At 46.1% G+C, this 26,765-nt stretch overlaps 1 protein-coding gene across 5 annotated transcripts; it reads left to right on the top strand.

The window, feature by feature from the left end:
• The first annotated feature begins 173 nt into the window (after window positions 1–173).
• On the top strand, window positions 174–20,100 carry HMCES (5-hydroxymethylcytosine binding, ES cell specific). 5 transcript variants are annotated; one of them, XM_057311972.1, is made up of 7 exons: window positions 174–269; window positions 909–1,114; window positions 6,900–7,043; window positions 7,512–7,637; window positions 13,878–14,055; window positions 17,711–17,907; window positions 19,444–20,100. In XM_057311972.1, the coding sequence occupies exons 2-7, from the start codon at window positions 932–934 to the stop codon at window positions 19,678–19,680; spliced, it is 1,065 nt and encodes a 354-aa protein (XP_057167955.1). In that variant the 5' UTR covers window positions 174–269; window positions 909–931; the 3' UTR covers window positions 19,681–20,100. The 5 variants fall into 5 exon arrangements, with proteins under 5 accessions (XP_057167955.1, XP_057167954.1, XP_057167956.1 ...); XM_057311971.1 differs by having other exon boundaries at window positions 203–289; XM_057311973.1 differs by lacking the exon at window positions 174–269 and adding an exon at window positions 319–357.
• Window positions 20,101–26,765: the final 6,665 nt, after the last annotated feature.

The following is a 26,765-nucleotide window of genomic DNA, read 5'->3' on the forward strand; positions in this document are numbered from 1 at the left end:
CCTGGGAGAGGGGCTCAACCCCGCAGGGGCACGGGCGAAGACGGAGGAGAACGGGGCTCCGAGAACGGGGGATGGGGAGTCCCCAAAGCCGGTCATAGTCTTCTCTTGGGGTTCTTTCAGAAGATTCAAATTCCGAGGTGCGCGGGAGGCCGCGGGAACCTCCCGCCCCTTGGGGGTGGGGCTGGCCGCGCTGGGGGCGGGGCCTGACGCCAGAACGCGGAGCGGCGGAGTCTGAGCGTCGCGGGCGGCAGGGCCGAGGTGGACGTGAGGTGAGGGGACGTGAAGCGAGGTAAGGGGAGCCGAGGCGGGCGGGTGGCCGGGCCGAGGTGGACGTGAGGTGAGGGGACGTGAAGCGAGGTAAGGGGAGCTGAGGCGGGCGGGTGGCCGGGCCGAGGTGGACGTGAGGTGAGGCGAGGCGAGGCGGGCCAGGCCGGGCCCAGGTGGACGTGAGGTGAGGCGGGGCGGGCGGCCGGGCCGAGGGGGACTTGAGGTGAGGCGGCGGCGCGGGGGCCCTGGCCCTGGGGAGCAGGTCGAGTTTCCGCCGGGAGAGCCGGCCTCTGGGCGGCGCGGGCGGCAGTCCTGGAGATTAGCGGGCGGGAGCTCCTCCCCCCGCCCGCAGTGGGCGCCCGGAGGGGAGAGGGGGAGGGGAGGAGGAGGAGGAGGATCGGGGTCGGCACGCCGAGGCCGGAAGGGGTCCGGCGAAGGCAGGCCGTGCGGCTCCCGCAGTGACCGCAGACCGCCCCCGTGCCTCTCTCGGCCGCCGGGCGGAGCTGAAGAACGGCGCCTCGGGGCGGGCCGCCCCCCCGCAGTGCGCCCGGCCTCGGCGAGGCGGACACCGGCCGCCGTGGGGGCCCCGCGATGGGAGACCGTGAGCTAGCGCGACCGCCCCGCCGTGCTCTCGTCTCCAGGCTGTCCCGGGCCGCGCGCGAGCATGTGCGGGCGCACGTCCTGTCACCTGCCTAAGGATGTGCTGGCCAGAGCGTGCGCCTATCGGGACCGGCAGGGCCGGCAGCGGCTCCCCGAGTGGAAGGACCCCGACAAGTACTGCCCCTCGTACAACAAGAGCCCTCAGTCCAGCAGCCCAGTGCTTCTGTCGCGACTGCACTTGGAGAAGGTAACCGCTGGTGTCTGCGCCGCGCCGGCCTCCGGGCCCGCAGGGGATGCTCATCCACTTGGTTTGGGTTTGTCGCGCGCTCAGCCCCTGCTCAGGTCAGCCTTCTGACCCCCGGTTGAGAACCACGCCGGACCTCGCTGCAAAGAGAAGTTTGATCAGTATCTTCTCATCTAAGAACATGATTCCGTGTTCTTCGGGCTCGTTTCAGGGCTCGTGGGAATGCGTGCCAAATTTGTTTGAACCCCCACCCCCATTTGAATACGCTTTTTAAGACCGCATCTTTCAAACCTCACTGATAATCGGGGTCATTTGAGTATCTTAAAAAAAAAAAAAAAGATTTCCATGCCCCTTACCAGGCCAGATGAACCAGAATCTCTAGGCCTAGAGCAGGATGAAGACGAGCTAATCTGAAACACTTCTGGTGTTTCTTGAACATGGAAGTTTCTATTTTTTTCTGCTTGTGTTTATGTTTGTCTTTTACCGAAGCTAGGAACAGATGTGGTTGGTTTGGCTATCAGGAGTTTAATTGCACTCATTGTTTCTGTAGTATTTACCTCTGTGGCGTTGGAGTGAACAGTAATTCATAATCATGTTTTGGTTCTTTGCTTTATCTCCTGAATGTGTGTTTGGGCGTGTGTGCATGCACGTGGGCACCAGTGCTAGCATGCAGTAAATGAAATGCTTAATTCCAGAAATGAATGATTTCTCCATGTCTTAAGCATTTTATTTTATTTATCGTAAGATTTTATTTATTTATTAGAGAGCACAAGTGGGAGAGGCAGAGAGAGAGAGAGAATCCCAAGCAGACTCCACACTGAGTGGGGAGCCTGCTGGGGCTTGATCCTAGGACCCTGAGATCAGGACCCCAGCCAAAACCAAGAGTTGAACACTCAACTGACTGCGCCACCCAGGCGACCCTCCTTGTCTTAAGCGTTTTAAATGCCCTTGATAAGTTATTAAAAATCATGATTGTGGGGCGCCTGGGCAGCGCAGTCATTAAGCGTCTGCCTTCGGCTCAGGGCGTGATCCCGGCGTTTCGGGATGGAGTCCCACATCGGGCTTCTCCACTGGGAGCCTGCTTCTTCCTCTCCCACTCCCCTGCTGTGTTCCCTCTCTCGCTGGCTGTCACATAAATGAATAAAATCTTTTAAAAAATTAAAAATAAATAAAAATAAATAAAATAAAAATCATGATTGTTTCCATCCTGGATTTTTATTCTGTTTGGTCCATAATGCTTAAATCACTTTAGAGTCTATTGTGCCCCTGCTACTTGTCAGAATTCTTGTGATAATATTGTAGTCGAGGTTCATTTCTATATTATTTGAAATAAACATACCAAATAACATTGATCTTTTTGGTTGAATGAAGCTATATACTTGAAATAGTTTATTCTTGAGCTATTTTTACTGGGTGCATCCTTCCCTGTTGAAACTAAAAACTTTTTTTTTTTTTAATGAGAGGGAAATCAAAATAAAACATAGCATGGGGAACTTCAGCTAGGAAAGGAAAGAATAAAACATGTTTCAAAGGAAGCCTAATTTGAAGTGAAAAGACAGATTGCATGTATGTGCCTTTTTTAGCCTTGGTTCTATCACATCTTTAGAATTATAGAATGAATGTTAGCTGGAAGAAAAATTTGTTTAACAGCTGTGAAGACAGAAGTGTAGAGATAACCTAAGACTTGTCTTAGGTTACCCAGTGAGTGAGGGTACAGAGCTGAGACTGAGGTCCAGGCCATTTTTCCCCCACTCCAGTAGATGCTTCCTGGAACTAGGAATGGAGAAGGTGGAGCCCCTAGCAAACAGAACCCCCTCCCCCTTTCCATCAGTGGTACAAATTTACTAATGTAGTGTTTTGACTCCACATCTCTAATTAATTTTGTTAAGATTGCTGGGGTTTCCTAATTTTGATAAATATGAGGTTCCATTTGTCTCAAACCTGTAAATTGTAAAACAAAATTAGAATCATTTTAGCTGTTCATTAATCCATATCATCAATGGCCAACACATGTGTATAGATTGCAACATTTGCATTTGAAACCACTGATTTGCAAATTACTTCCTCTTTCATTTATCTACCCCAGCTGTACCAGCTGTTCTGGTCACAAGTCCAAAAAGGTAGAAGGAAAAGATGACTAATACTGAGCAATATTTTCAGTATTTTGGCTTCTCAGCCACTTTCTGTTCATTGTTCCCAGTAGGGGGCAGCCTCATGTTTGGGTTTGGCTTAGAATTGTCCAGTGAACACACTAACATTGAAGGTGATGATCAGTGGGTGGGAAAGTAGGATTTCTCAACCTTGGCACTTTTGGGTGGGGTGCTGTCCTGTGCATTGCAGAATGTTTAGCAGCATTACTGGCCTCTACCCACCAGATGCCAGTAGCATACCCCCTTTTCTCCCTGCTAGATCTTGGTGGGGAAGGGTTGTCAAAATTGCATGTTGAGAATGTCAAATTTAGTGTATTGTTTTGCAAATTCTGATAAAAGATCATTTAGACAACCATTGTATACTGTTCTCTCATTTATGCTTTGGATAGGGGGCTCTTCTGCTTGGAAGGCACATTTGGTTCTCGAAGAGAGGATTCACAAAAGCTGTCTTTCTTCATTTTGGGTTGTTTGGGTTTTTTTTCAAGATTTGTTTCAGAGACAGATCACCCACGTGTGCACTTTAGTATGGAGAGGGGCAGAGGGAGAGAATCTCAGGCAGACTCCCCGTTGTTTTCAGAGCCCAAAGAACTTGATCTCACAACCCAGAGATTATAACCTGAGCCAAAATCAAGAGTCCTGGGACACCTGGGTGGCTCAGTCATTAAGCGTCTGCCTTCGGCTCAGGTCATGATCCCAGAGTCCTGGGATCGAGCCCCATATCGGGCTCCCTGCTCCTTGAGCCTGGTTCTCCCTCTCTCCCTGCTTCCTACTCTCCCTGCTTGTGCACGCTCTCTCTCTCTGTCAAATAAATAAAATCTTAAAAAAAATAATAACAAAAAACAAAATCAAGAGTCAGACTCTTAGGGCGCCTGGGTGGCTCAGTTGTTAAGCGTCTGCCTTCAGCTCAGGTCATGATTTCAGGGAACAGATTTTTCTCTTTTCCTCATTCTTCTAGGCTTGAAAAATTAATCAGTCCTGTTTTCTTTTTCCATTTACCATCACAATTTTATTTCTAGTCTATCTTCTGGTGGTGTCTTTTATTCTTACTACCATCACAAGCCCCACCATATCCTTACCCCCAAACCATCATGGTAGCACCCAGAATGGACTCTCTGCTCATGATGTCTTCCAACCCATGGTGTACTACACCATGTAGAATAGTGAGTGTGTGTGTGCGTGAGCAGGCGCATGCATATGTGCGCAGGCATTTTAATCCGTAGATTTCATCAAGTGCTCAAGGGGCCAGTTACCCCCCCAAAATTTTAACAACCGTATGTAGGAGTCCCCCTAGGGTTCCCCCACATTTGGAGGTTCATTAGGAAGGACTCAACGTATTAAGGCACTTTATGGCTAATGTTTATTGCAGTGAAAGGATACATAATAGAATCAGCAAGGGAAAAAGACACCAGTAGGAATCTGGAAAAAATCCACACACAGGCTTCCTTTTCTTCTCTCCTTCCTGTAAGGGGATACACCAGGCGTGTTCCTTCTCCAGAAATGAAAAACGTAATTATGGGCAGTGTTTCTGCCTGGGGCAACCCACTAGAAACTGAAAATCCAAGATTGTTTTTTATTTTGCTTTGTTTTGTTCCATTTTGCTTTTAAAGATTTTATTTTACGGGCTCCTGGGTGGCTTAGTCGTTAAGCATCTGCCTTCAGCTCAGGGAGTGATCTCGGCGTTCTGGGATTGAGTCCCGCATCAGGCTCCTCTGCTGGGAGCCTGCTTCTTCCTCTCCCACTCCCCTTGCTTGTGTTCCCTCTCTCGATGGCTGTCTCCCTCTCTGTCAAATAAATAAAATAAAATCTTTAAAAATAAATAAAAATTTAAAAAATAAAGATTTTATTTTAGGGATACTTGGGTGGCTCAGTCGGTTAAGTGGCCAACTCATGATTGTGGCTCAGGTCATGATATCAGTCCTGGGATTCAGCACTACATTGGGCTTCATGCTCAGCGGGGAGTCTGTTTGAGGATTCTCTCCCTCTGCCTCTCCCCCCACTCACGCACACACTCTCTTTCTAAAATAAATACTTAAAAGTAGATTTTATTTTTTTAAAGATTTTATTTATTTGAGGGAGGGAGCACAAGCAGGGGGAGTGGGAGAGGGAGAAGCAGGCTCCCCAGTGAGCAGGGAGCCTGATGCAGGGCTCATCCCAAGACACTGGGGTCATGACCTGAGCTGAAGGCAGACGCTTAACCGACTGAGCCACCAAGGCTCCCCTATTTTATTTTTTTAAAGAGGCTCCACACCCAATGTGGGATCAAACTCATGACCCTGAGATCAAGAGTCACATGTTCTACCAACTGAACCAGCCCCCCAAAAGCCTAAGGTTTTTATTGGGTACTCTGCCTAGCAAGCAACGAAATTCCAGACTCTCAGAAGGAAAGCAGATGTTCGGCATAAGCCTCATTTTTGCACAGACTAGGCACAGTAAACCAAACCATTCCTATCAGTTAGGAAAAGGGGAAAACATCCAAGTTAGGAAAAAAATCCAAGGTGCCAGATGCTGAGGGCCAACCTTGTAAGCAGGCCCTCCTAAAAATAGCATCCTCAGGCTTGCTATTATTTTTCTGCACAAAACCACTTCCTACACATTCTTGACATTGCCTCTTTGTTCGTTTAAGTTCTTTTTTTTTTTTTTTAAGTTTATTTGCTTTTAATAATCTCTACACCCAGGGAGGGGCTCAAACTTACAACCCTAAGATCGAGAGTCACATGCTCCTCCAACTGAGCCAGCCAGGCACCCCTGTTCATTTAATTTCATATCTGGTCTTCCCTCCCATCTCTTTGTCTGAATTCTTTACCTCTTGTGGGATCTAATTTAAGAACCACCCCACCCACCCCTGTCCTTTTTGCCCCTTCTAAGGAGTTGATACTTCTGCATTCCATCTCTTACAGATCACTTTCCGCTGAACTCTTTTGCTACTCCTATTACCACTTATATGGCCATTAGCCTGTTGTTTCTCAAATTATTAATATTTTTATGTCCTTGTGGCCTTACATGTTATAGTGAGGTGAAGCACCACCCTTTGAGGTGAAGCACATTGCATGTGCCCCACAACACTGTCTGCATCCCTTGATCATAGCATGTAGCTCATTGTGTTATTCTTGTCTGTGACATGTGCTTCTTGAGAGCTGGGACCACATGAACTACTAGGCCTAGCACTATGTCTCTCTCATAGGAGGCACTAAGTAAATGTTCACAGAGACTAAACTTCTTTGTATCACCCACCCTACCTAAGCAGTATGTCTTACGTTCTGATAAATGCTGAAAACATTAAAATTGTTTTCAAGGGATGCCTGGGTGGCTCAGTCAGTTGAGCGTCTGCCTTTGGCTCAGGTCATGATCCCAGAGTCCTAGGATTGAGTACCGCATCAGGCTCCTTGCTCAGCGGAGAGCGTGCTTCTGCCTCTGCTGGCTGCTCCTCCTGCTTGTGCTCACTCTCTCTCTCTCTCTGACAAATAAATAAAATCTTAGAAAAAACTCTTAAAAAATAAAATGGTTTTTAAGTAGAATCTTTCCCTTTTAATAATCTCTGTATTTTTGGTATTTCAATGTAATGTAATACATGTGCTACATTTGCTTTTCTCAATTTCATTATGATCTCCTCACTGGATCTTAACCTTTTCCCATGACAGGGTGCAGACTCATCTGAACGTATCATTGCTCCCATGCGATGGGGGTTGGTCCCATCTTGGTTCAAAGAGAGTGATCCTTCCAAGCTGAAGTTCAATACTTCCAACTGTCGTAGTGATACCATAATGGAGAAACGTTCCTTCAAGGTAGGTAGCAGGTGTAGGGAAAAGGCACATACTCTGTTCTTTTTTCCAACATAGCTGTTAGTGCCTTATATACCTGAGAAATAAAATAAGGTTCTCCTGGAAAGTGTGTTCCCAGTTGCTAATAACGTTGAGTACTGTTAAATATATTACTGTATAAGTCATCCCAAAACTTAGTGGTTTAAAACAAAACTATTATTATTTCTCATATTCTGTAGGTTGACTGAGTTCAACTGGACAGTTTTCACTTGGAGGTTCTCATGCACTTAAAATTAGATGCAGCTGGGGCTGGAGTGCATTATTTAATATTTTCAACAGCTGTGTGAGTGGTGACTTTATGCATAAGAAAAGGGAGAAACAGAGAAATTAAATAACTGTTCTAAGGTCATACATTGGTGGACCTGAGATTTTAACTCAAGTCCATGACACATCCTGTCAGTAAGACCCTATCTTGTTCACATTTTCCCTCAGGTACCTCTTGGAAAGGGAAGACGCTGTGTCGTTTTAGCAGATGGATTCTATGAGTGGCAGCGATGTCAGGTTACTAGCCAAAGGCAGCCATATTTCATCTACTTCCCCCAAGCCAAAACGGAAAAGGTATTGTCAACAGCACCCATGGTAGATACTTCAAAAGGGATAAAGAAGCTAATCCAAAGAACATTTTGTTTCTTTCTTCATAGAATATTTTTTTAAATAACTGCTTTATTGAGGTATAATTCATGAAATTCACCTTTTTAAAGTACGCAAGTCAGTGATTTTTTTAGTATATTAAAAGTTGTGCAGCTATCACTACTGTCTAATTTTACATTTTCATCACCCTGAAAAGAAACCCAATATCCATTATCCATCACTCTCCGTTCCCTATTCCCCCCTGCCCTACCACTAATCTTTTGGTCTCTATAGATTTGCCTATATTGGACATTTAATATATTTAAAATCATACAATATGTGGTCTTTTTGTGTGGCTTCTTTTACTCAATATAACGTTTTCAGCGTTGATCCATGTGGTATCATGTGTCACTACTTCATTGCTCATTTATGGCTCGTCCATTATGTGAATAGGCCACATTTTGTTTATTCATTCACCGGTTAATGGACACTTGGGTTGTTTCTACTTTTGACTGCTACAAATAATGCTGCTGTGAATATTCATGTACAAGTTTTTATATGGATATCTGTTTTAATTTCTCTTGGGTGTATGCCTAGGGGCGGATTTGCTAGGTCACATGGTGACTCTGTATTTAACATTCCCCTCATAGAACTCTCATTTTAAGGGACGCTTGGGTGGCTTAGTCAGTTAAGTGTCTGCCTTCGGCTCAGGTCACGATCCCAGGGTCCTGGGATCAAGTCCTGCATAGGGCTTCTTGCTTGGCCGGGGGGCCTCCTCTCTCTGCCAGCCACTCACCCTGCTTGTGCTCACTCACTGTCTTTCTCACACACCGATAAATAAATAAAATCTTAAAAAAACAAAACAAAAATCAACCTAATTTTAAGGCAAAGAATTTAGCCTGTTCGCGTAACATTATAAGGAAATTGAAAACAAATTAGACATGCCAACATCATGTTTTCATTTTAATCACATTTATTTCTTTGATACTGCTAAAGCGTTTGCATTCTCATCACAGTTTGCTTCGTTAAAATTGGGAATTATTGTGGGTGGGGAGATGGGGTAACAGGGTGACAGGCATTAAGGAGGGCATGTGATGTGATGAGCCCTGGGTGTTAGATGCAACTGATAAGTTACTGAGCTCTACATCTGAAACTAATGATGTACTATATATTGGCTAATTGAATTTAAATTTTTTAAAAAATTGGGAATTATTGGGGGTGCCTGGCTACTGAAACACACAAGTCAACAGTCATAGGCCAATGGTGAATGCTCAAGGAAGGCATGCTTGTGAAGTTATGGGGGCATAGAGGAGAGCATATAACTCAGATTGGGGCATCATAGAAGGGTTCCTAGAGGAAGGAATTTTATAGTGTTTAGAAGATACAATTGATGTAATTATCAATCTGATGGGGTTAAAAAATTCTTTATTTTGCTAATTGTTTTCTGTTTCATTCATTCAACATGTTTTTCCTGGCTGCTTTTTTTTTTTTTTTTATCTTTTTGTTTTTAAAGATTTTATTTATTTGCCAGAGAGAGAGAGAGAGCACAAGTAGGAAGAGTGGTAGGCAGAGGGAGAAGCAGGCTCCCCACTGAGCAAGGAGCCTGATGCAGGACTTGATCCCAGGACCCTGGGATCGTGACCTGAGCCAAAGGCAGACACTCAACTGACTAAGCCACCCAGGTGTCCCTCCTGGCTGCTTTTAAATTGAGTACTTTTTATTTTGTCTCCACTTCTGGCTTATTATTTTTACTTCTTTTAAAAAAAATTTTTTTTTAAGATTCTGTTTATTTGAGAGAGAGCACAAACGGGGGTGGGGGGGCAGCAAGCAGAGGGAGAGGGAGAAGCAGGCTCCTCACCAAGCAGAGAGCCTGATGTGGGGCTCAATCCCAGGACCCTGGGATCATGACCTGAGCTGAAGGCAGACACTCAACCAACTGAGCCACCCAGGCACCCCTAAAAATGTTTTTGATAGGGGCTCTGTAGGAAACATTTTAAATTAATAATCTGCATTCAAGAATAAATTGCTTCTTGTGTAGTATAAGAACTTTGTAACAGGGGCGCCTGGGTGGCACAGCGGTTAAGCGTCTGCCTTCGGCTCAGGGCGTGATCCCGGAGTTGTGGGATCGAGCCCCATATCAGGCTCCTCTGCTGGGAGCCTGCTTCTTCCTCTCCCACTCCCCCTGCTTGTGTTCCCTCTCTCGCTAGCTGTCTCTATCTCTATCGAATAAATAAATAAAATCTTTAAAAAAAAAAAAAAAGAACTTTGTAACAGTATGGTCCTGATTCCTCCTATCTTTTGGTATATTGTCATACATTTTACTTTTTCATATGCTACAAATTCACAATACATTGCTACTGTTTTGCTTTAGAGAGTCGATTATATTTTAGAGTGATAAAAAATAAGTTTTACACTTACCTTAATTTTTAGCCATTTCCATGGATCTTTACTTTTTGGGTAGATCCAAGTTTCTGTCTGGTATCCTATCCCTTCAGCCTAAAGAACTTTCTTTAGTACTTCTTGTAGTGCAGGCCTGCTGGTAATGAATTCTGTTTTTGTTTGTCCAGAAAACTATCTAGTTCATTTTTGAAATCATCATTATTCTCTTTATGAGATATAACTTACATGTAATAAAATTCACCCTTTTAAAGTATATAGTGGTTTTAGTATTCAAAATGTTGGGTAACTATCATCAGTATCTAATTTCAGAACATTATTACCACCCCAAAAAGAAGCCCCATGCCCATTTTTTAATTCAGTTAGCCAACATATAGTTCATCATCAGTTTCAGATACAGGGTCCAGTAATTCATCAGTTGCATATAACACCCAGTGCTCATCAAATCACATGCCCTGCTTAATGCCCATCACCCAATTACCCCATCCCCCACCCACATCCCCTCCGGCAACCCTCAGTTTGTTTCCTATAGTTAAGAGTCTCTCATGGTTTTTCTCCCCCATGCCCCTTTTTAATCATGTTCTGGCCCCGGCACCTGGCATCACTATGTGCATTTTTGAATGGTGTTTTCACTTTGTATAGGATTCTGGGTTGGCAGTTTTTTTGGGTTTTTTCCAGCACTTAAAAAAAAAATACTCCATTGCCTCTGGCTCTACTAGTTTCTTTTGAGAGGTCTACTGTAATTCTTGTCTTTTTTCTTATGTTTGTAATGTGTGCTTCCACTGCTCCTCTTTGCCTAATGCCTTCAAGATTTTCTCTGGTTTTTTACACACTGAGATACCACCTTACGCCAGTTAGAATGGCAAAAATAGACAAGGCAAGAAACAACAATTGTTGGAGAGGATGTGGAGAAAGGGGATCCCTCCTACATTGTTGGTGGGAATGCAAGTTGGTACAGCCACTCTGGAAAACCGTGTGGAGGTCCCTTAAAAAGTTAAAAATTGAGCTACCCTATGATCCAGCCATTGCACTACTGGGTGTTTACCCCAAAGATACAGACGTAGTGAAGAGAAGGGCCATATGCACCCCAATGTTCATAGCAGCAATGTCCACAATAGCTAAATCGTGGAAGGAGCCGAGATGCCCTTCAACAGATGACTGGATTAAGAAGTTGTGGTCCATATATACAATGGAATATTACTCAGCAATCAGAAAGAATGAGTTCTCAACATTTGCTACAACATGGACGGCACTGGAGGAGATAATGCTTAGTGAAATAAGTCAAGCAGAGAAAGACAACTATCATATGATTTCTCTCATCTATGGAACATAAGAACTAGAATGATCAGTAGGGGAAGAAAGGGATAAAGAAAGGGGGGGTAATCAGAAGGGGGAATGAAACATGAGAGACTATGGACTATGAGAAACAAACTGAGGGCTACAGAGGGGAGGGGGGTGGGGGAATGGGATAGACCGGTGATGGGTAGTAAGGAGGGCACATATTGCATGGTGCACTGGGTGTTATACACAACTAATGAATCATCGAGCCTTACATCGAAAACCGGGGATGTACTGTATGGTGACTAACATAATATAATAAAAAATCATTATTAATAAAAAAAATAAAAATAAAAATAAAAAAAAAAATAAAAAATAAAAAAAAAAATAAAATAAAATAAAAAAAAAAAAAAAAGATTTTCTCTGGTTTTCAGCAGTTTGAATATGATGTGTGTAGTTTTTATGCGTGTGTGTGTGTTTGGCATGTTTTCTGAGCTCCCTCAGGTCTGTGATTTGATTTCTTTCATAATTTTTGGTAAAGTTTCAGCCATCATATATTCAGGTATTTCTTGCTCTTCACTTTCTGGGATTCTAATTACATGTTAGACAATTTGATATTGTCCCATAGTTCTTGAATGTTCTCTTCTGTGTATTTTATTTTTCTCTGTGCTTTAGTTTGGGTAGTTTTTATTGTCAAATCTTCTTATTTTGCCAAGATTTCTTCTCTGTAATGTATGTTGTCTACGTTTTCTACAAGACCCTCTAACATATTAATTAAACTTACTTTAAATTTCCTTTCTGATAGTTTTAGTATTTGGGAAAAGAAATATCTTGGGTCTGGTTCTGTTGATTTCTGTATCTCTTGGCAGTTCATTGTGCTTCCTGGATTTTTTTTTTGTCTTGTAATTTTTGATTGATTGCCAGACATAGAGACTGATACATATAATATTTATGTCTGGAAATGGATACACTTATCCTTCTAATAGGCCATTAATGTGTGAGGTTGAGCCGATCTTATCAGGAGTTGAACTGGTTTTGTTGTTACAATTACCTTTATTCACTACAGGCTTTAAATTTCTCTGTGCCATCTTGTTTTCAGGGTAAGGGTGATTTTCCAGAGGGTTTTTCTCAATAGTCCTGCTTCCTTCTGCTGTAGTACCTCCCTTTAGGCCTGTGCTTTGGAAAGGATCTCTCTGTGCTCCTGCTGCTTCCCTAGAATTAGGCTGCTGTTGCTGTCCATGTGGTGCTTGCTGACCTAAAGGGTAGGAGAGTGTTCTTTATTGTCTTCATACAGCCTCAGTCTCAGGCAGATCTGTGGCCCCGGCTGTCAGGCTCAGGCTTTCTCGGGGATCCTACTCCTTCCTCAGGGGAGTAGAGGGATTTTTCTTTTACCCTTCCCCAGACTCAGTGGGTCTTTTCCTGTATCTTAGGGGCAGTAGGCTTTATTACCCATACCCTGGGCCCTGAAGGCTTTTGCTCCTTAGAGGAGAAGTGATTGGGTGAGGCTTCATGCCTTTCCTGATGTACGGGAGCTCCACTCCTCTAGACATGCACCAGCAAGGAAGGCTTTCTCTAGTCTCCCGCTCTGCCTCCATCTTTCTTGTGAGCAGCTGGGGAAGTTCATGGAGAAGAATCCAAAAGCTCATGCAGACTCCCCTGACGTCTACAGCTCCCAGCGATTCTTGACTTTCAGGCTAGCCCACACACTGCTTTTAGCAATTTGGTAATAATTTTATCTGAATGGAGGCCTTGTCTTCCTCCTGTTGCCACCAGTAAACCAGTACTTATGTCTCTGTCTTCCCTTGGAGGTCCCTGTCTTCCCATAAAGTTCACGCCAGTTGGTTGCCCACTGACCTCAGTTTTCTGATGAATTTAAGAAAAGTTATGATTTTGGGGGCACCTGGGTGGTTTAGTTCGTTAAGCGTTCGACTCTTGATATGAGCTCAGGTTCATGAGTTCAAGCCTCGCATTGGACTCCACGTGGGGCTTGAAAGTAAAAACTAAAAAAATAAATAAAATAATAAAATGAAAAGGAAAAATTGATTTTTGTAGATTATCTAGCTTTTTTCTTATTGTTAAGGTGGAGGGGGTACTCTTCCCAGCTTTCTATATTCTAGGTCCTTAATTGAATCTTAAATGGCAAGTAGGAGCTGGCATGATGAGAAATGGCAGGACATTTTGGGCAGAGGAAGTTGTTCTGGCAAGATAAAAAGGCACGAAGTTGCACAAGGGCTTCATTTACAGACAGCTGGGTTTGGGTCAAATTAAAATTATTAGTAAAAGCTAGAATGATGGGCTGGATTGTGGAAGTCCTGAATGCCCGTTGATGATGTTGGATTGTATTCTAAAAGCATTAAGGAGCCATAACTCCATAGGTTCAGTGGGTACTTGCCATCAAACTTCTTTCCTTTGGCAACAGTGGATCAAGAGGAGTTAATAACACCTGGGCTGAAGTACTTGTAAAATTATTGCCATGTTAGTCTGTAGTAGTGCCCAACCTGTGTGCAGGAGGGGCTGCTGAGTATCTAATCTGCCCACGTATTTTGCTTCCAGTCAGGTAGCGTTGGTGCTGTGGATGGTCCCGAGCACTGGGAGAAAGTCTGGGACAACTGGAGGCTGCTGACAATGGCGGGGATCTTTGACTGCTGGGAGTCCCCAGAAGGAGGAGACCTCCTGTATTCCTACACCATCATCACAGTAGATTCCTGTAAAAGCTTGAATGACATTCACCCTAGGCAAGTCACAGTTCTTATCCCTGGGTCCAAAAGGATTCAGAGGAGGGTTTGTACTCTGCTTTTAGAGAAGTAGCTTTTCGATTCAGTGTTTCTGTATGCACAGATTTAGAGAGTAGCAGTTGCTTTGCAAAATACAGTTACAGTCAATTTGGGTATAATATGACATGCATTCCTAAAAGTCACTACACTATGTCAGACTGTACAGTGAAGACCCAAGAACTTATGGGAAAAGCAGGGTTAGGGGGACAACACATAAAAATTTATCAGGAACGTGTTAAAAAATAATAGGGATCTATTAAAAACAGTACCACAGTTGTCTATGTAGATATTACATTAAATATGGCACTTTACTTTAGAAAGTTCTAGAATTTGCTTGTGGAAAATAAATGTCAGAGAAGTTGTAGCTTATAAGTTATTGTGAAATGGAGGGAGGATTATGCAAAATTTGTGATCTTTTGCGGCCTTAAATCCTGGGGCATGTTTTTCTGCTTTTGAAATGTTCCTTCAGGGGGTGCTGGGTGGCTCAGTTGGTTAAGTGTCTGCCTTAGGCTCAGGTCATGATCTCGGGGGTAAAAAAAAAAATGTTGGGGGTGCCTGGGTGGCTCAGTTGGTTAGGTGTCTGCCTTCAGCTCGGGTCATGGTCTCAGGGTTGTAGCATTGAGCCCTATGTAGGGCTCTCTGCTCAGTGGGGAGTTTGCTTCTCCCTCTCAATCTCCTCTGTGCTCTTGCTCTCTCTCACTCTTGCTCTCAAATAATCTTTTTTCTTTTTTTTTTGTTAAGATTTTATTTATTTGAAAGAGAGAGTGAGAGAACACAAGCGGGGAAATGGCAGAGGGAGAGGGGGAAGGAGACCCCCCACCGAGCAGGGAGCCCAACATGGGGCTCGATCCCAGGAGCCTGAGATCATGACCTGAGCTGAAGGCAGATATTTAACCGACTGAGCCACCCAGGCGCCCTGATAAATAAAATCTTTATTTTTATTTTTTATTTTTTTAAAGATTTTATTTATTCATTTGTTTGTTTGTTTGTTTGTTAGAGAGAGAGAACAAGCATGAGTGAGGGTCAGAGGGAGGGGGAGAAACAGGCTCCCAGCTGAGCAGGGAGCCCGATGCAGGGCTTGATCCCAGGAGGCTGGGATCATGACCTGAGCCAAAGGCAGATGCCCAACGGACTGAGCCACCCAGGTGCCCCTAAATAAAATCTTAAAAAATAAAGAAAAGAAATGTTCCTTTAAGGCATGCATTTATAATAGATACGTATTTAATCAAAATTAAACATTTTGATCCAGTGTATAGCCCCCTCCTGCAATTCACTTCTGTATTAACTGCTGAAAATTCTTGAGCAGCGTTTTCATCCATGCTGATGTCTTCTCCTGACACTGAAAGCTTTGGAAATTCCATCACTGTTTGAAACGACCAAGCCATCCATTACTAGCTCTCAGAGGAGCCACTTCTGTGGTATTTCAGGTCTTTATGTATAAATAGTGCATTCTCTTTTGGAGAAAGCAGTTTTTTCATTGTTTGACATTCAGTCCTTATGCTAAAGAATCTCTTCATTGTTTCTGTTTCTTTAGGCCTGATTGATACTGACTTCATGATACTTCTTGAAGTTGTTGCAGCCATAGACATCCTTTTATTTTCACAGTGTTGTTGCCGGTGGATTCCTTTATGTCTGTTGCTAAGGAGATATCACATGTTCTCATTTTACTTTGAAGACGCTCTAATAGTTCAAGCTTCTTCTCAGTACTTAAAAGTTTTCCACCTACAGGCACTGCTTCACATGTTTTGAGCTACAAAGTTTAGACCTGTGTGAGATGTTGAATGAAGAGGTTTTTTTTATATAGGGAGAACTTCACAAATGCAAAAAAAAAGAGCAAAACACAACTTTGGAAGATACTGTGCAGTGAGCCACAGTAGCTATCAGTGTTTTAGGTGTGTGTACATGTGTATTCTGTGTGTTCCTAGAAGGTTCTGTTCAGCTGGGTGCAGTTGTCTGTGTTTTCACGTTGTGTTTTCTCACAGATGAAACTGTAAAGTAAACATGAAATTTGCATTATGCTGAAATTGCTCTCTATATAGCAATCACATTGGAACAGATGACATTTTAAAAATAAGCATTAGCAGGGGCGCCTGGGTGTTTCAGTTGGTTAGGCATGTGCCTTCGGCTTTGGTCATGACCTCAGGGTTCTGGGATTGAGCCCCAGGTAGGGCTCCCTGCTCGCAGGTAGCATGCTTCTCCCTCTCCCTCTGCCCGCCACTCCCCCTGCTTGTGTGCTCTCTCTCTGTCAAATAAATAAACAAAATTTTTTTAAAAAGTGTTAGCAGAATTGACTATATGTGTATAGCACTTTAACAAGTTTTGCCAGATCTGAGTGCCCTCAGAAGTGATGCTTGATGTTTTGCTGAAAAAATGCAGTGCTGCACATAATAGGATTATCTATTTTAGCTTATCCTAAGCATTGTATGTGAAATTATACTTTCATGTGATATAGTGGTTCTGTGTTTTGCTAATTTAAGTTCCCATTTCATCTAATCTAAGACACCATTGATTTTATACGCTGTTAAGAAAAGTAAAGTGCTCCCAGTTACTTCCAGCTGAACTATAATACAATGCAGAGACGCCATTCATCAGAAAATGCTTCTAGATTTCAGAGACTAGATTTTTTTTTAAAGATTTATTTATTGGAGAGAGAGCTAGTGAGCGGGGGAGAGGCAGAGGGAAAGAATCTCAAGCACACTCCCCACTGAGCATGGAGCCCTCTGTGGGGCTCCATCTCATGACTCTGAAATCATGACCTGAGCCAAAATCAAGAGTTAGATGCTTAACCCACTGAGCCACCCAGGAGCCCCAATTGTAAAGTATTTTTTATTTTTTATTTATTTTTTTTTTTAAAGATTTTATTTATTTGACAGACACAGCAAGAGAGGGAACATAAGCAGGGGGAGTGGGAGAGGGAGAAGCAGGCTTCCCGGTGAGGAGGGAGCCCGATGCAGGGCTCAATCCCAGGACCCTGGGATCATGACCTGAGCCGAAGGCAGACGCTTAATTAAAGTATACGTTTGATTTGTTTAAGTTATACATTTCCGTTATTAAACTAGATGTTTGTGCGTTTATCTCCTAAAATCAACTGTACCACCCACCAGTAAATGTGTAGCATGCTTTGCGTTGGCCTAGGACATAAAACTGGAAGCTAAACATAGGATCTTTTCCTAACATCTCCCTGGGTACCAGGAGTCATCTTAGGTAGCAACATCCTTGCTTTTGAGGCATAGTTTCCTAGAGTTCACAATTATGTGAATAGCTCTTACTGTAAATCCAGAGATTATTACTGATAGACAGATTTTCCCTTTAATTTCCCTTTAATTCAAGGCTGAGTCATCTTAGAAAGTTCACCAATGAGAATGTACACTGGAGTGCACTGGATCCAGTCATAGCACTATTCACTGTCTTTGCCATAAAACTGTAAGCTAGCTCTTCCAGGGTTGAATTTCGTGTCCTGTCAAGTTGTGGTCAGGGAGCATGTGGCAGCAAATCAGCGCATGAGGTGGAGAGAAAGGACAAGTCTCTCCTTAGAATGATTTGTGCTGACTCAGGTCTCCCTTCTGTCCCTACCCTCCCTCTACCTCCCAACTAATGTCTCTACCTCACTGCCTAGGATGCCTGCCATATTAGATGGAGAGGAGGAAGTCTCTAAATGGCTTGACTTTGGTGAGGTCTCAACTCGGGAAGCTCTGAAGTTAATCCACCCCACAGAGAACATCACCTTCCATCCAGTCTCTTGCGTGGTGAACAACACCCGAAACAACACTCCTGAATGTCTGGCTCCTCTCAACTTACTGGTCAAAAAGGTAGGCGCCTGTGACTCTGACGGTCCTTTCAGAGATTTCTGTCTTCTGTCAGAATATCTTAAAAAAAAAAAAAAAAAAAAATATATATATATATATATATATATATATATATATATATATATATATATATATATATATATATGTCTTTTAGGATTTGGTCTTTCACAATTAGCTTTAATTTAAACCACCTAAGACTCACATTTCCTTATGTATGGCAAGGTCAAGCAGAACGCTATACACAAAACTGGCTGTGACTCAGACTCCTCAGGAGAGCTCTTTCAAAATGTAAAATGTTGGACTGTATCTAGACCTGTTGAGTCAGTATTCAGGGCTGGGCTTCTGTGTCATTAAGAGCTGTGTCAGTGAGTCTGATAAACCAAGTTTGAGGACTCCTATCTAGAGGGTGATTGCAAGAAAGACAAAGGAGCCCTTGTCCATAATTGTATCTTTGTCTGCAGCTGTGGAGTTTTTTTTCTATCTCTTTTCTGTACTCTGCTTTCCCAACTACAAGTTGGAGGAGTTCCAATCCTTATACTCCTTCAGGAGGATTTGAGAACATTCCTGCCATGAACTTTAACTTTTTAGAATTGTCAAGGATCCGGTTGTAATTTGAAGGGAAGGTGAACAGGCCAAAGACCTTCAGTGGGAACAGAAGTTCCAGAGCAAAGGTTTAGGAACAGCAGGTTTTTCAGGTGGCACCAAGGGACTTAAGTAGGACATGACTCTGAGTGTTCCAAGAATAGACATCTTAGAATGCCTGAGAATTGTTAAGGACAATGATTGCAAAACAGCTACCCCTCATTTTTCTGAAGGTTTCTAAGTTTTCCATACTCAGTGTCATCTTTTTTTCTTTTGTCTCAGTTCTCGTCAAACTCCTGCAATCCTGATCCTTTTATTCATTAGATGTCTCCAAAAATATAAAAATGTAATGATACACATTCATTTTGTGCTAGATACTGCCCATTTCTGCTATAGTCTTTACTCCTGAAGAATTCCCATTCTGGAGAAGTGGCATTATAGGAATTCAGAACCTTTGGTTCAGGGTTGGGGTGCAGGTGTGAGAGCAGGAGGGAGCAGTGCTGGTTGAGGAGAGGCTGCACAGTGGGGAAACAGGTCATCCTGTTCAGCCTTAGCTGAATCCTTAATCGCGGTGACTGTTTGAAGCTGTACTTCTCCAGTTTCATGGCCCTGCACTCAGCCTGGTCACACTGAATTATATCCTTTTCCCTGAGAATGCTTTTTTCTCTGCACCTGTTTGGAATGCCCATCAGCTCTCTTTTCTGACTGACTGATACCACACACCTCATCTGTGAGGCCTGCTCTAAGAGCTCTTCCCTATCCCTTGCACCCCTTGGAGCATACTCGGTTGCTCCTCTCTTCTCCCCACTCCTGACCAGTGGGCCCCATCTGGCTCCCAGTAACATTTTCTAAGCCTGGGTCAGTACCTAATGCCTCTTCCCCTGTTTCTTCCCTTGAAGTTGGCTTATTCCCAATAGCTTGAGCTGGGTGGTTTGAACATTTTCTTCTTTCTCCTAGGAGCTCAAGGCAAGTGGTAGTAGCCAGAAGATGATGCAATGGCTGGCCACAAACTCACCCAAAAAGGAAGAGCCCAAAACACCCTCAAAGGCAGAGTCAGATGTGCCCCAGTGGTCCAGCCAGTTCCTGCAAAAGAGCCCACTCCCCACCAAGAGAGGAGGTGCAGGACTCCTGGAGCGATGGCTAAAGCAGGAGAAGGAAGAGGAGCCCGAAGCCAAGCGGCCTCACAGCCAGTAACACCGGATTTTCAGAGACTACGACCGCGATTTCCTGTACTAAATATTGTTACGATAACAGGTGCTTGTGTTGTATGTGTGTGGATTTGCTTTGGGATGAGATAACACAGTTAGTTTAGAGTTGTGGATTCATGAGTGAGTGGCTGTCCTGGCTGCAACCAGAAACTCACAGTGGAGCAAATGGGCAGCCTGGGTAGAGTAGGGACCACCACCATCAATAATTCATAGGGGCCTTTATACCTGGTTTGACCCGTGGAGCCTTCTCTCAAAGCTAGACCTTGCTGGCAGTTCTCAGCCCTGACCTGGTACTGCTCATAGAAGGCTGTTTTCTGCTCAGCTTTTGGGTTCTGTCAGCCTTTTGGAATTAAGTTCTTAAAACACTGTATTTTTTTCCTGAATAAATTATATTTGATAAACTGTTTACATTTCGGAAAATGCTGCTGCAGGGGAAGTTCTGGATCTTACTGTTTCCTCCTGGCATCGGTCCTAAGAAATGGATTTTGTCACAAACATGGAGCACTGGAGCTTTCTGTGAACAAAACTGCTTTTTTTGAAACCGCAAAAAGGCTGGAGGTTGAGGGGGAATGGGTGTTTCTTGAGTCTGTTCACTCAATACTTAGGAGTTTTGTGAATCCTTTAGCTTAAAACCAAGCTGAGTGCTTGCCAAACTGGAGACGGGAGGAGAATGGGACACAGAGGCCAAGACCCTGTCCTGACCACAGGGACCGTAGATCTGGTTGAGGAGAAGCCCCAGTCATAGCCCACCAAGCCCCATCCAGAGCCCCAGCCTGGTCAGAACCCCTGTGATTTGCTCTGCAGGCTCCTTCTTGGCACTGAACCACTTTATAATTATTTGAAATGGTTATCTATTGTCTTCTCCCCCACCCAGCTCATTAGCTTTCTGAAGGCAGGGGCCGCTTTTCCACCGTTGTTTTCTCCCAGTGTTAAGGATGTGTAACTACTTGTTAGGTGACTGCGAGCGCTTACTACATGCCCCGCCCTGTACTGGACAAGGAGCGACAGGCATTAAGACAGACAACTACACCCGGCAATTGTGTGTGCACGCGCCCTGAAGGGATACCAAGAGCCAGGGCCGCCCTCGATGGGGGGGGGGGGGGGGGTTGCTTCAGCAAGGTTTCCGCAAGCCTCCGGGGAAGAGGAGGTGCACAGGCCGCGGGGAGAGCACGCGGGGCGCTGGTGAGACAGGAAGGGGCCTTCCCATGGATCCCGGGGTGGGGCACAGAAGAATCTCCAGAAGCGCCTGAACCGCTCCGCAAGTTCCTCTTTGGGGCGTCCGGGAGACCAGGACCGTAAAACGCTGCTCTGGGTTCTGGACGGAAGGGGGCCAACAAGCCCGGGGGAACCGGGGTGGAGCAGGCCCTCAACGCCCCTCGGGTGGCAGGCCGCCCACTGCGATTGGGCCCCCGCGCAGACGCAGCCCGTGGTAGGCAGGGGCGCTGGCCCGAAGCCCTATGCAAATCAAGGATCGCAATTTCCACCAATCAGAGGGGGGCTCCGGCGCTGTTCCTGCTAATGGGACTGCACGGCACGCCTCCCAGCTGGTGCCTCGGGAGGCGGGGAGCTGTGTGGGGGCGGGGCGCGGGGCCAGTCCAGGATCTCCCGGATGTGGACCGCGGGCGGCGGCCGCCCTCCCCTGCTCCCTAAATTCCTCTTTGGAGCGCCCTCCCTTCCGGCCGATGGGCGGGGTTGGCCTGTGCTGGTTAGCTCCCCGCGCCCTGGGGGAGGAGGCGTTTCCACTGCGGCCTCCAGTTTTGTTTGGGCTGGTTTGCGTGGGGTTTTGGTTGTTAGTATTACCAAGAGATTTAAAAATACAGATAACTTACCAGAAGGTTGACTCTTATAACTATTTTGTCATATTTGCTTCAAATTCAATAAGCAACAAAAATGAAAATGAAATTCTTTTCTTTTTCATTACTATCTCTCCACCATTTGTCAGGGTTGTAGATCACTGTGGTGGGAACTTTTCATTTTTAACATGAAAGGTCCGGATGTCCTCAGGGGCATGTATCCTTTTCATTCAGGTTTTACTTGCACATAAATGTTGAGGGCACATTCTTGTACCTGAGAACATGTTTTGTGATTTTCAAGTTTACATAAATGGTATCTTCTGCGTCTCCTGCAATTTTTTTTTCTTAGCTGGGTCATGAGCTGTAATAAGTATTGCCAAATTGCTCTCCAAATTTTCACGGATTTCAGGGGCACATGAATCACACCTTTCACCAATACGCAGCTTGCTTACTAGAGTAGTGGAGCGCCTCCTGTCCTTTGTTTTTATTTTTATTATTTTTTTTAGTTTAATTTTTTCCCCTGTCCTTTGTTTTTAAAGAACAAATCTCAGAGACAAACAGGGCAGCCTTCACCTGCCATTCAATGTGGCCAAGTCAGGCCAGGACACCAACTGGTTCCTGGAGCAGGTGGGATAGCCCTAAAATGTGGCTGTCTGGCCCCTTGGCTGCACTCCCAGATGGCAGCCCCCACCCCCACCCCCGCTCTACCTCTGCAGGTTTGGGTCCAGGCCTTAGGGGATTCTTTCCTCCTATGGAGCCTTAGAGGTAGCAGAGGGTCCTCGGTACTCCAGGTCCTAATAGACAGGTATGTGCACCCACCCCCACCCCACTCCCCCTGCCGCTACTGTCTGCATCCATCTAGATCCATCTGTGCAAAGCCCAGCTCTTAAAGCCCAACCTGCTCTGTACAGAGGCCTAACAGACCTCAGGCAAGGGAGGGGCTTGGCCAAGGACACATACCTAGCCTGGGAGTAGTGTTTAAGCTTAAAGTCTGGACAAGCTCCTGTTCGCTACTGCAAACACTCAGAGGGTAGATCGGCGGTGGAAACCAGAGAGTAATGAGTGCCTTGGACTCCTAGATTCCCACCTGGGCCTGTGCAAACTCCCTCCGCCTTCTCAGCCAGAGCCAGAAATAAATGGTGGGAAGGGTGGAAGATCATTCCTTGGGGAAAAGAGTTTGGGCTCAGGTCTTGACCGAGTCCTTTGGCACCTCGGAGACTTGGTTTGCCCATCTGTGAATTAGGAGAGTGGGTATCCACAGTTGAACTCCTAGGAGCCCAGAGAAACAGATGCTCATTGTTGGGAGACCAGAACCTACCCACCTCTGGGCTAGTGCCCCCCATGTGGAGACAGAGTCCCTCCAGGACTCCAGCGAGGAGAGGCATGCTGCAGACTTCCCCCGCAACACTCCCGTGGGCCACAGAAGCTAGAGGACGATTTGGAGGAGCTGGGGGTATCAGTGAAAGGAGTTGGACAATCAAGCTGAACACCACACAAAAGTTTTCAAGGGCAGTCAGGCTGGGTCAGGGCCCCAATGCCAGACTCCTGGCCCCTCTGGAGGCAGCCAGAAGAAAGGCGCTAGGAGAGGCTAGTTGAAGTGGGGGGGAAAGCGGCCTCTGGAAGCGTGGATCTGCAGCGTGCAGTGCACAAGGCTCAGAATTCTTAACGACAGGGGCGCCTGGGTGGCACAGCGGTTAAGCATCTGCCTTCGGCTCAGGGCGTGATCCCAGCGTTCTGGGATCGAGCCCCACATCGGGCTCCTCCACTGGGAGCCTGCTTCTTCCTCTCCCACTCCCCCTGCTTGTGTTCCCTCTCTCTCTGGCTGTCTCTCTCTGTCAAATAAATAAATAAAATCTTAAAAAAAAAAGTCTTAATGACAATCCTCTGTGGAGAGCTTGTTACCTCTGGTGCAGGCCCCCAGTACCGGCAGGCTGGGTCTCTGGTTTCACCACTTAATAGCTTCCTTTGTCTTAGTTTCTTTCCATCAGGACACCACCATCCAGGGCCTCTTGTCTTGTGAAGCAGCCAGAAGGGCCCTGATAGAGATCAAGTTGAGGGATCTCAAAAGGTGGGGAGCTGCAGGCCACACTGAGCTCGCACATGATTTCGTTTGGCCCATGTACTATTTGTTTTAAACTGTGGTAAAATACACATGACATAAAATGTGCCATCTTAACCATTCGTAAGTGCACACTTCAGTAGCATTACATATATCCACGATGTTGTGCAACCATCTCCGGAACATTTTCATCCCGCAAAACTAAACTTCTGTCCCCGTTAAACAAGTCCCATTTCTTCCTACCCCAGAGGCCCTGGCAACCATTCTGTTTTCTGTCTCTGATGACTTTTACTGTTCTAGATATTTCATGTAAGTGGGATCTTATAGTATTTGTCTTTTCGTGACTGGTTTATTGCATTGAGCAACATGTCCTCAAGCTTCATCCACGTTATAGCATGTGTCGGACTTTCTTCCCTTTTTAAGGCTGGATAACCCTCCATCACACGGATACGCCACATTTTGTGTATCGCTTCACCCATCAATGGACAGGTATGGTGCTTCCACCTCTTGGCTACTGTGAATAATGCTGCTATGAACCTGGGTGTACAAATCTCCGAGTCGATACTTTCAATTCCTTTGGGCACGTGCCCAGAAGTAAAATTGCTGGGTGATATGATAATTCTCTGTTTAATTTTTTGAGGCACCTCCATACAGTTGCCCCAGCGGCTGCGCCGTCTCACATTCCCACTGACATTGCACAAGGGCCCCAATTTCTCTGCGTTCTTGCCACCACTTTTTTTTAATAGTAGTTGTCCTGATGGTAGTGAGGTGGAGTATTTGTTTTTTTAAGCCCACATTTTACAAGTGGGAGGTTTCACCAAAAAAAGCATATGGTTTCTACATAAAAAATTCTCAAAGGGTGCTTCTGATGACTGAGCCCCATGTGGGACCACTGGCAGGCAGAGGCACCCTGGATGGCCCAAGCCACTCCCTGCCTCTGGAGGGGAACTTAGATGCATTTTCAGGAGGTGCTTCTGACATGGTCTGAGAACTGGGAAGCCGTCGGCAGAACCGGTAGTCACTGCCCCTCTTCAGGTGGGGTCTGTGTCCTCCAGCTGGCCAGACTGCCCGGCCTGGCCTGGTGCCTGTGCACATCTGTGTTCGAGACAGTCCAGTTCCTCCTCGCCCTTCCACACCTGCCTGTTTTATAATGCGGAACTGCGACGGCTTGGTCGTGTGTCAGCTTGGCCAGGCTGAACTCTATTTCCCACAACTCCCATACTCATAGGTTTCCCACAGGGTGGGCCACAAGGTTCTTGCCAGATTTGGAAGGAAGCCACCATTTGGTTGCTGATCAAGTGATTTACCTCCTTGATGTGAAGCAGCCCCAGTCAACTCGACTTGCCCTGGATTCTCCTTCGGTTTTGCTGACTCGGGTGTGTGCATGGTTAACTCTGTGAGGAAGGGTCTCAGCTTCTGCAGGATGCCCTCATCACCAAGGTCAGAGGAAACAAGAACCAACCCAAGTTTCAGTCTGTCCCGGGGTTCCAGCTTGTGCGATGTCGGCCTGCTGGTGATCTGCTGCTGCTGTCCGGGCACCGCAGGCTCCAGCCTCGGTCGCAGAAATTCAGCCTATGGAGGCTAGTTCCTCAGCCCCGCAATCCAATCCATGTGTACAGGTGTGTGTGTGCCTCGTAGCCCTCTGGTTCTGCTTCTCCACTGAACTCCGACTGAGAGGGGAACCTGAAGCCCTGCTGACCCTTCCTGCCTCGTGCCTGCTCAGTCTGCTTGCCGCTTCCACCATTCCCCAGCCTCGGGAGTTTCTGCCACCCTGCGGCTGTGCTAGTGCTCCAGCCTGGACTGTCCCCGGACAAGCCACTGGCTTGTCTGTCCTCCTGCACACCCTCCTCAAGAACAGGAAGTGGGTCCATTTGGCCCCCATCCCTGCCTCTGTTCAGCCAGCGTGTGCTGAATGAATGACTGTGGACTAGGTCATACGAGACCTCATTCTGTTCTCGCAGTATCTCTGCAAGGATCTGTGCCCCCATTTGCAAGTGCAAGTGGCCCCAGTAGCACTTGCTGTGGAAAGACTCAGGGACTCTTCGCTGCCTCTTTTGACTAATGGAGCTGCCAAAATGGCTAAAGGGCCCTCTGGCTCTATCAGCCAAGGTTCCATTCCTGGGACAGAGGGATGGCAGCACCCCTTGTGCTGAGTGCTCGAGCCCCCACCCCCATCAGGTTCTGTGCTCGGTGCTAAGCCTTGCCCCGGCAGAGGGACAGGTTCAGCTAGGTAAGTCTACAGGAGTCCAGTGGGTGGAGACTCCATCATACGGGTCACTAAGGCTTGCACAGCCTGAAATGGGCCTTTCCAGTGACTTCAGGGCTGTCCTGGGACCAGGGAGAAGTCAGATCTAGGGACCCAGGAGGTAGACCTGAGAACCTGAGGAGGTTTGCAGGAAGGCAGATCCCAGCCTCATGAGAGGAGGGAGGTAGGGAGGCAGGAGGAAAGTACGCTACACCCTGGGGGCAGGGGGGTGTGGGGAAACCTGGAGACTGACTGGAGGCAGTGTGTTCCCACCCCCTGGTTAGCTGATGGGTGAGTAAAAGAAATCTTTCTTGGCTCCATTTATAGATAAGGAAGAGGAGGCACGGGGAGAATAATCTTGCCCAGACCAAAAGACACCGTGGACCAGACCTGGAACGTTGATCTCAGCCTCTGGAGACCTGGTCCCACTCAAACCCCCTTCCCCTCCTTATCAGGGGATGTGGGGAGGAGCCCAGGCCGGTGCAATTGTTAAGCCCCTATTTTACAGACAAGCCAATACACGTGGTCCTTTGCTTCCTCCTGGCACCGGGATCGCCTGCCCCAGGACATCCTCCTCCAGAACTTCACAAAATCCTGTGCCTCCAGCGTTCACCTGGAATTGAGGCTCCTCGGTAAGGTCTAAGAGACACAGGAGGTTGACAGCGGGTCCTGGGCTCCCCAGCCCCGTGCAGGAGCAGAGTAGGGGGTCAGGGCAGAAAATACAGCCTTCCCAGTCTCAGCACCAAACCCTCAAGCCCAGCTTTTGAACATCCTCCCCACTGGGGCTGTCACAAGGCTGAGATGTGGCCTGGGCAGCCTTCCTCAGAGTGCCTGGCACACACCAAGGGTTCACATGGGGCAAGTCACAGCCATCCATTCTTCAACTTGGGGTGAGGTCAGTGACGTGGGACCCATGCAGAAGTGCAGCTCAGCTGAAGGGTCTAGTGAGCACCCTGAGAAGAGAGGAGGGGAGG

This window comes from Ursus arctos, unplaced genomic scaffold, assembly GCF_023065955.2.
Source record: "Ursus arctos isolate Adak ecotype North America unplaced genomic scaffold, UrsArc2.0 scaffold_14, whole genome shotgun sequence".
In the NCBI taxonomy this organism is placed as follows: domain Eukaryota; kingdom Metazoa; phylum Chordata; class Mammalia; order Carnivora; family Ursidae; genus Ursus; species Ursus arctos.

Coding starts and splice junctions, on each gene's coding strand:
- HMCES (XM_057311972.1), top strand. CDS start 932: ATGTGCGGGCGCACGTCCTGTCACCTGCCTAAGGATGTGCTGGCCAGA. Junction 7,638..13,877: donor CCCAAGCCAAAACGGAAAAG/GTATTGTCAACA, acceptor TTTTGCTTCCAG/TCAGGTAGCGTTGGTGCTGT. Junction 14,056..17,710: donor AAGCTTGAATGACATTCACC/CTAGGCAAGTCA, acceptor CTACCTCACTGC/CTAGGATGCCTGCCATATTA.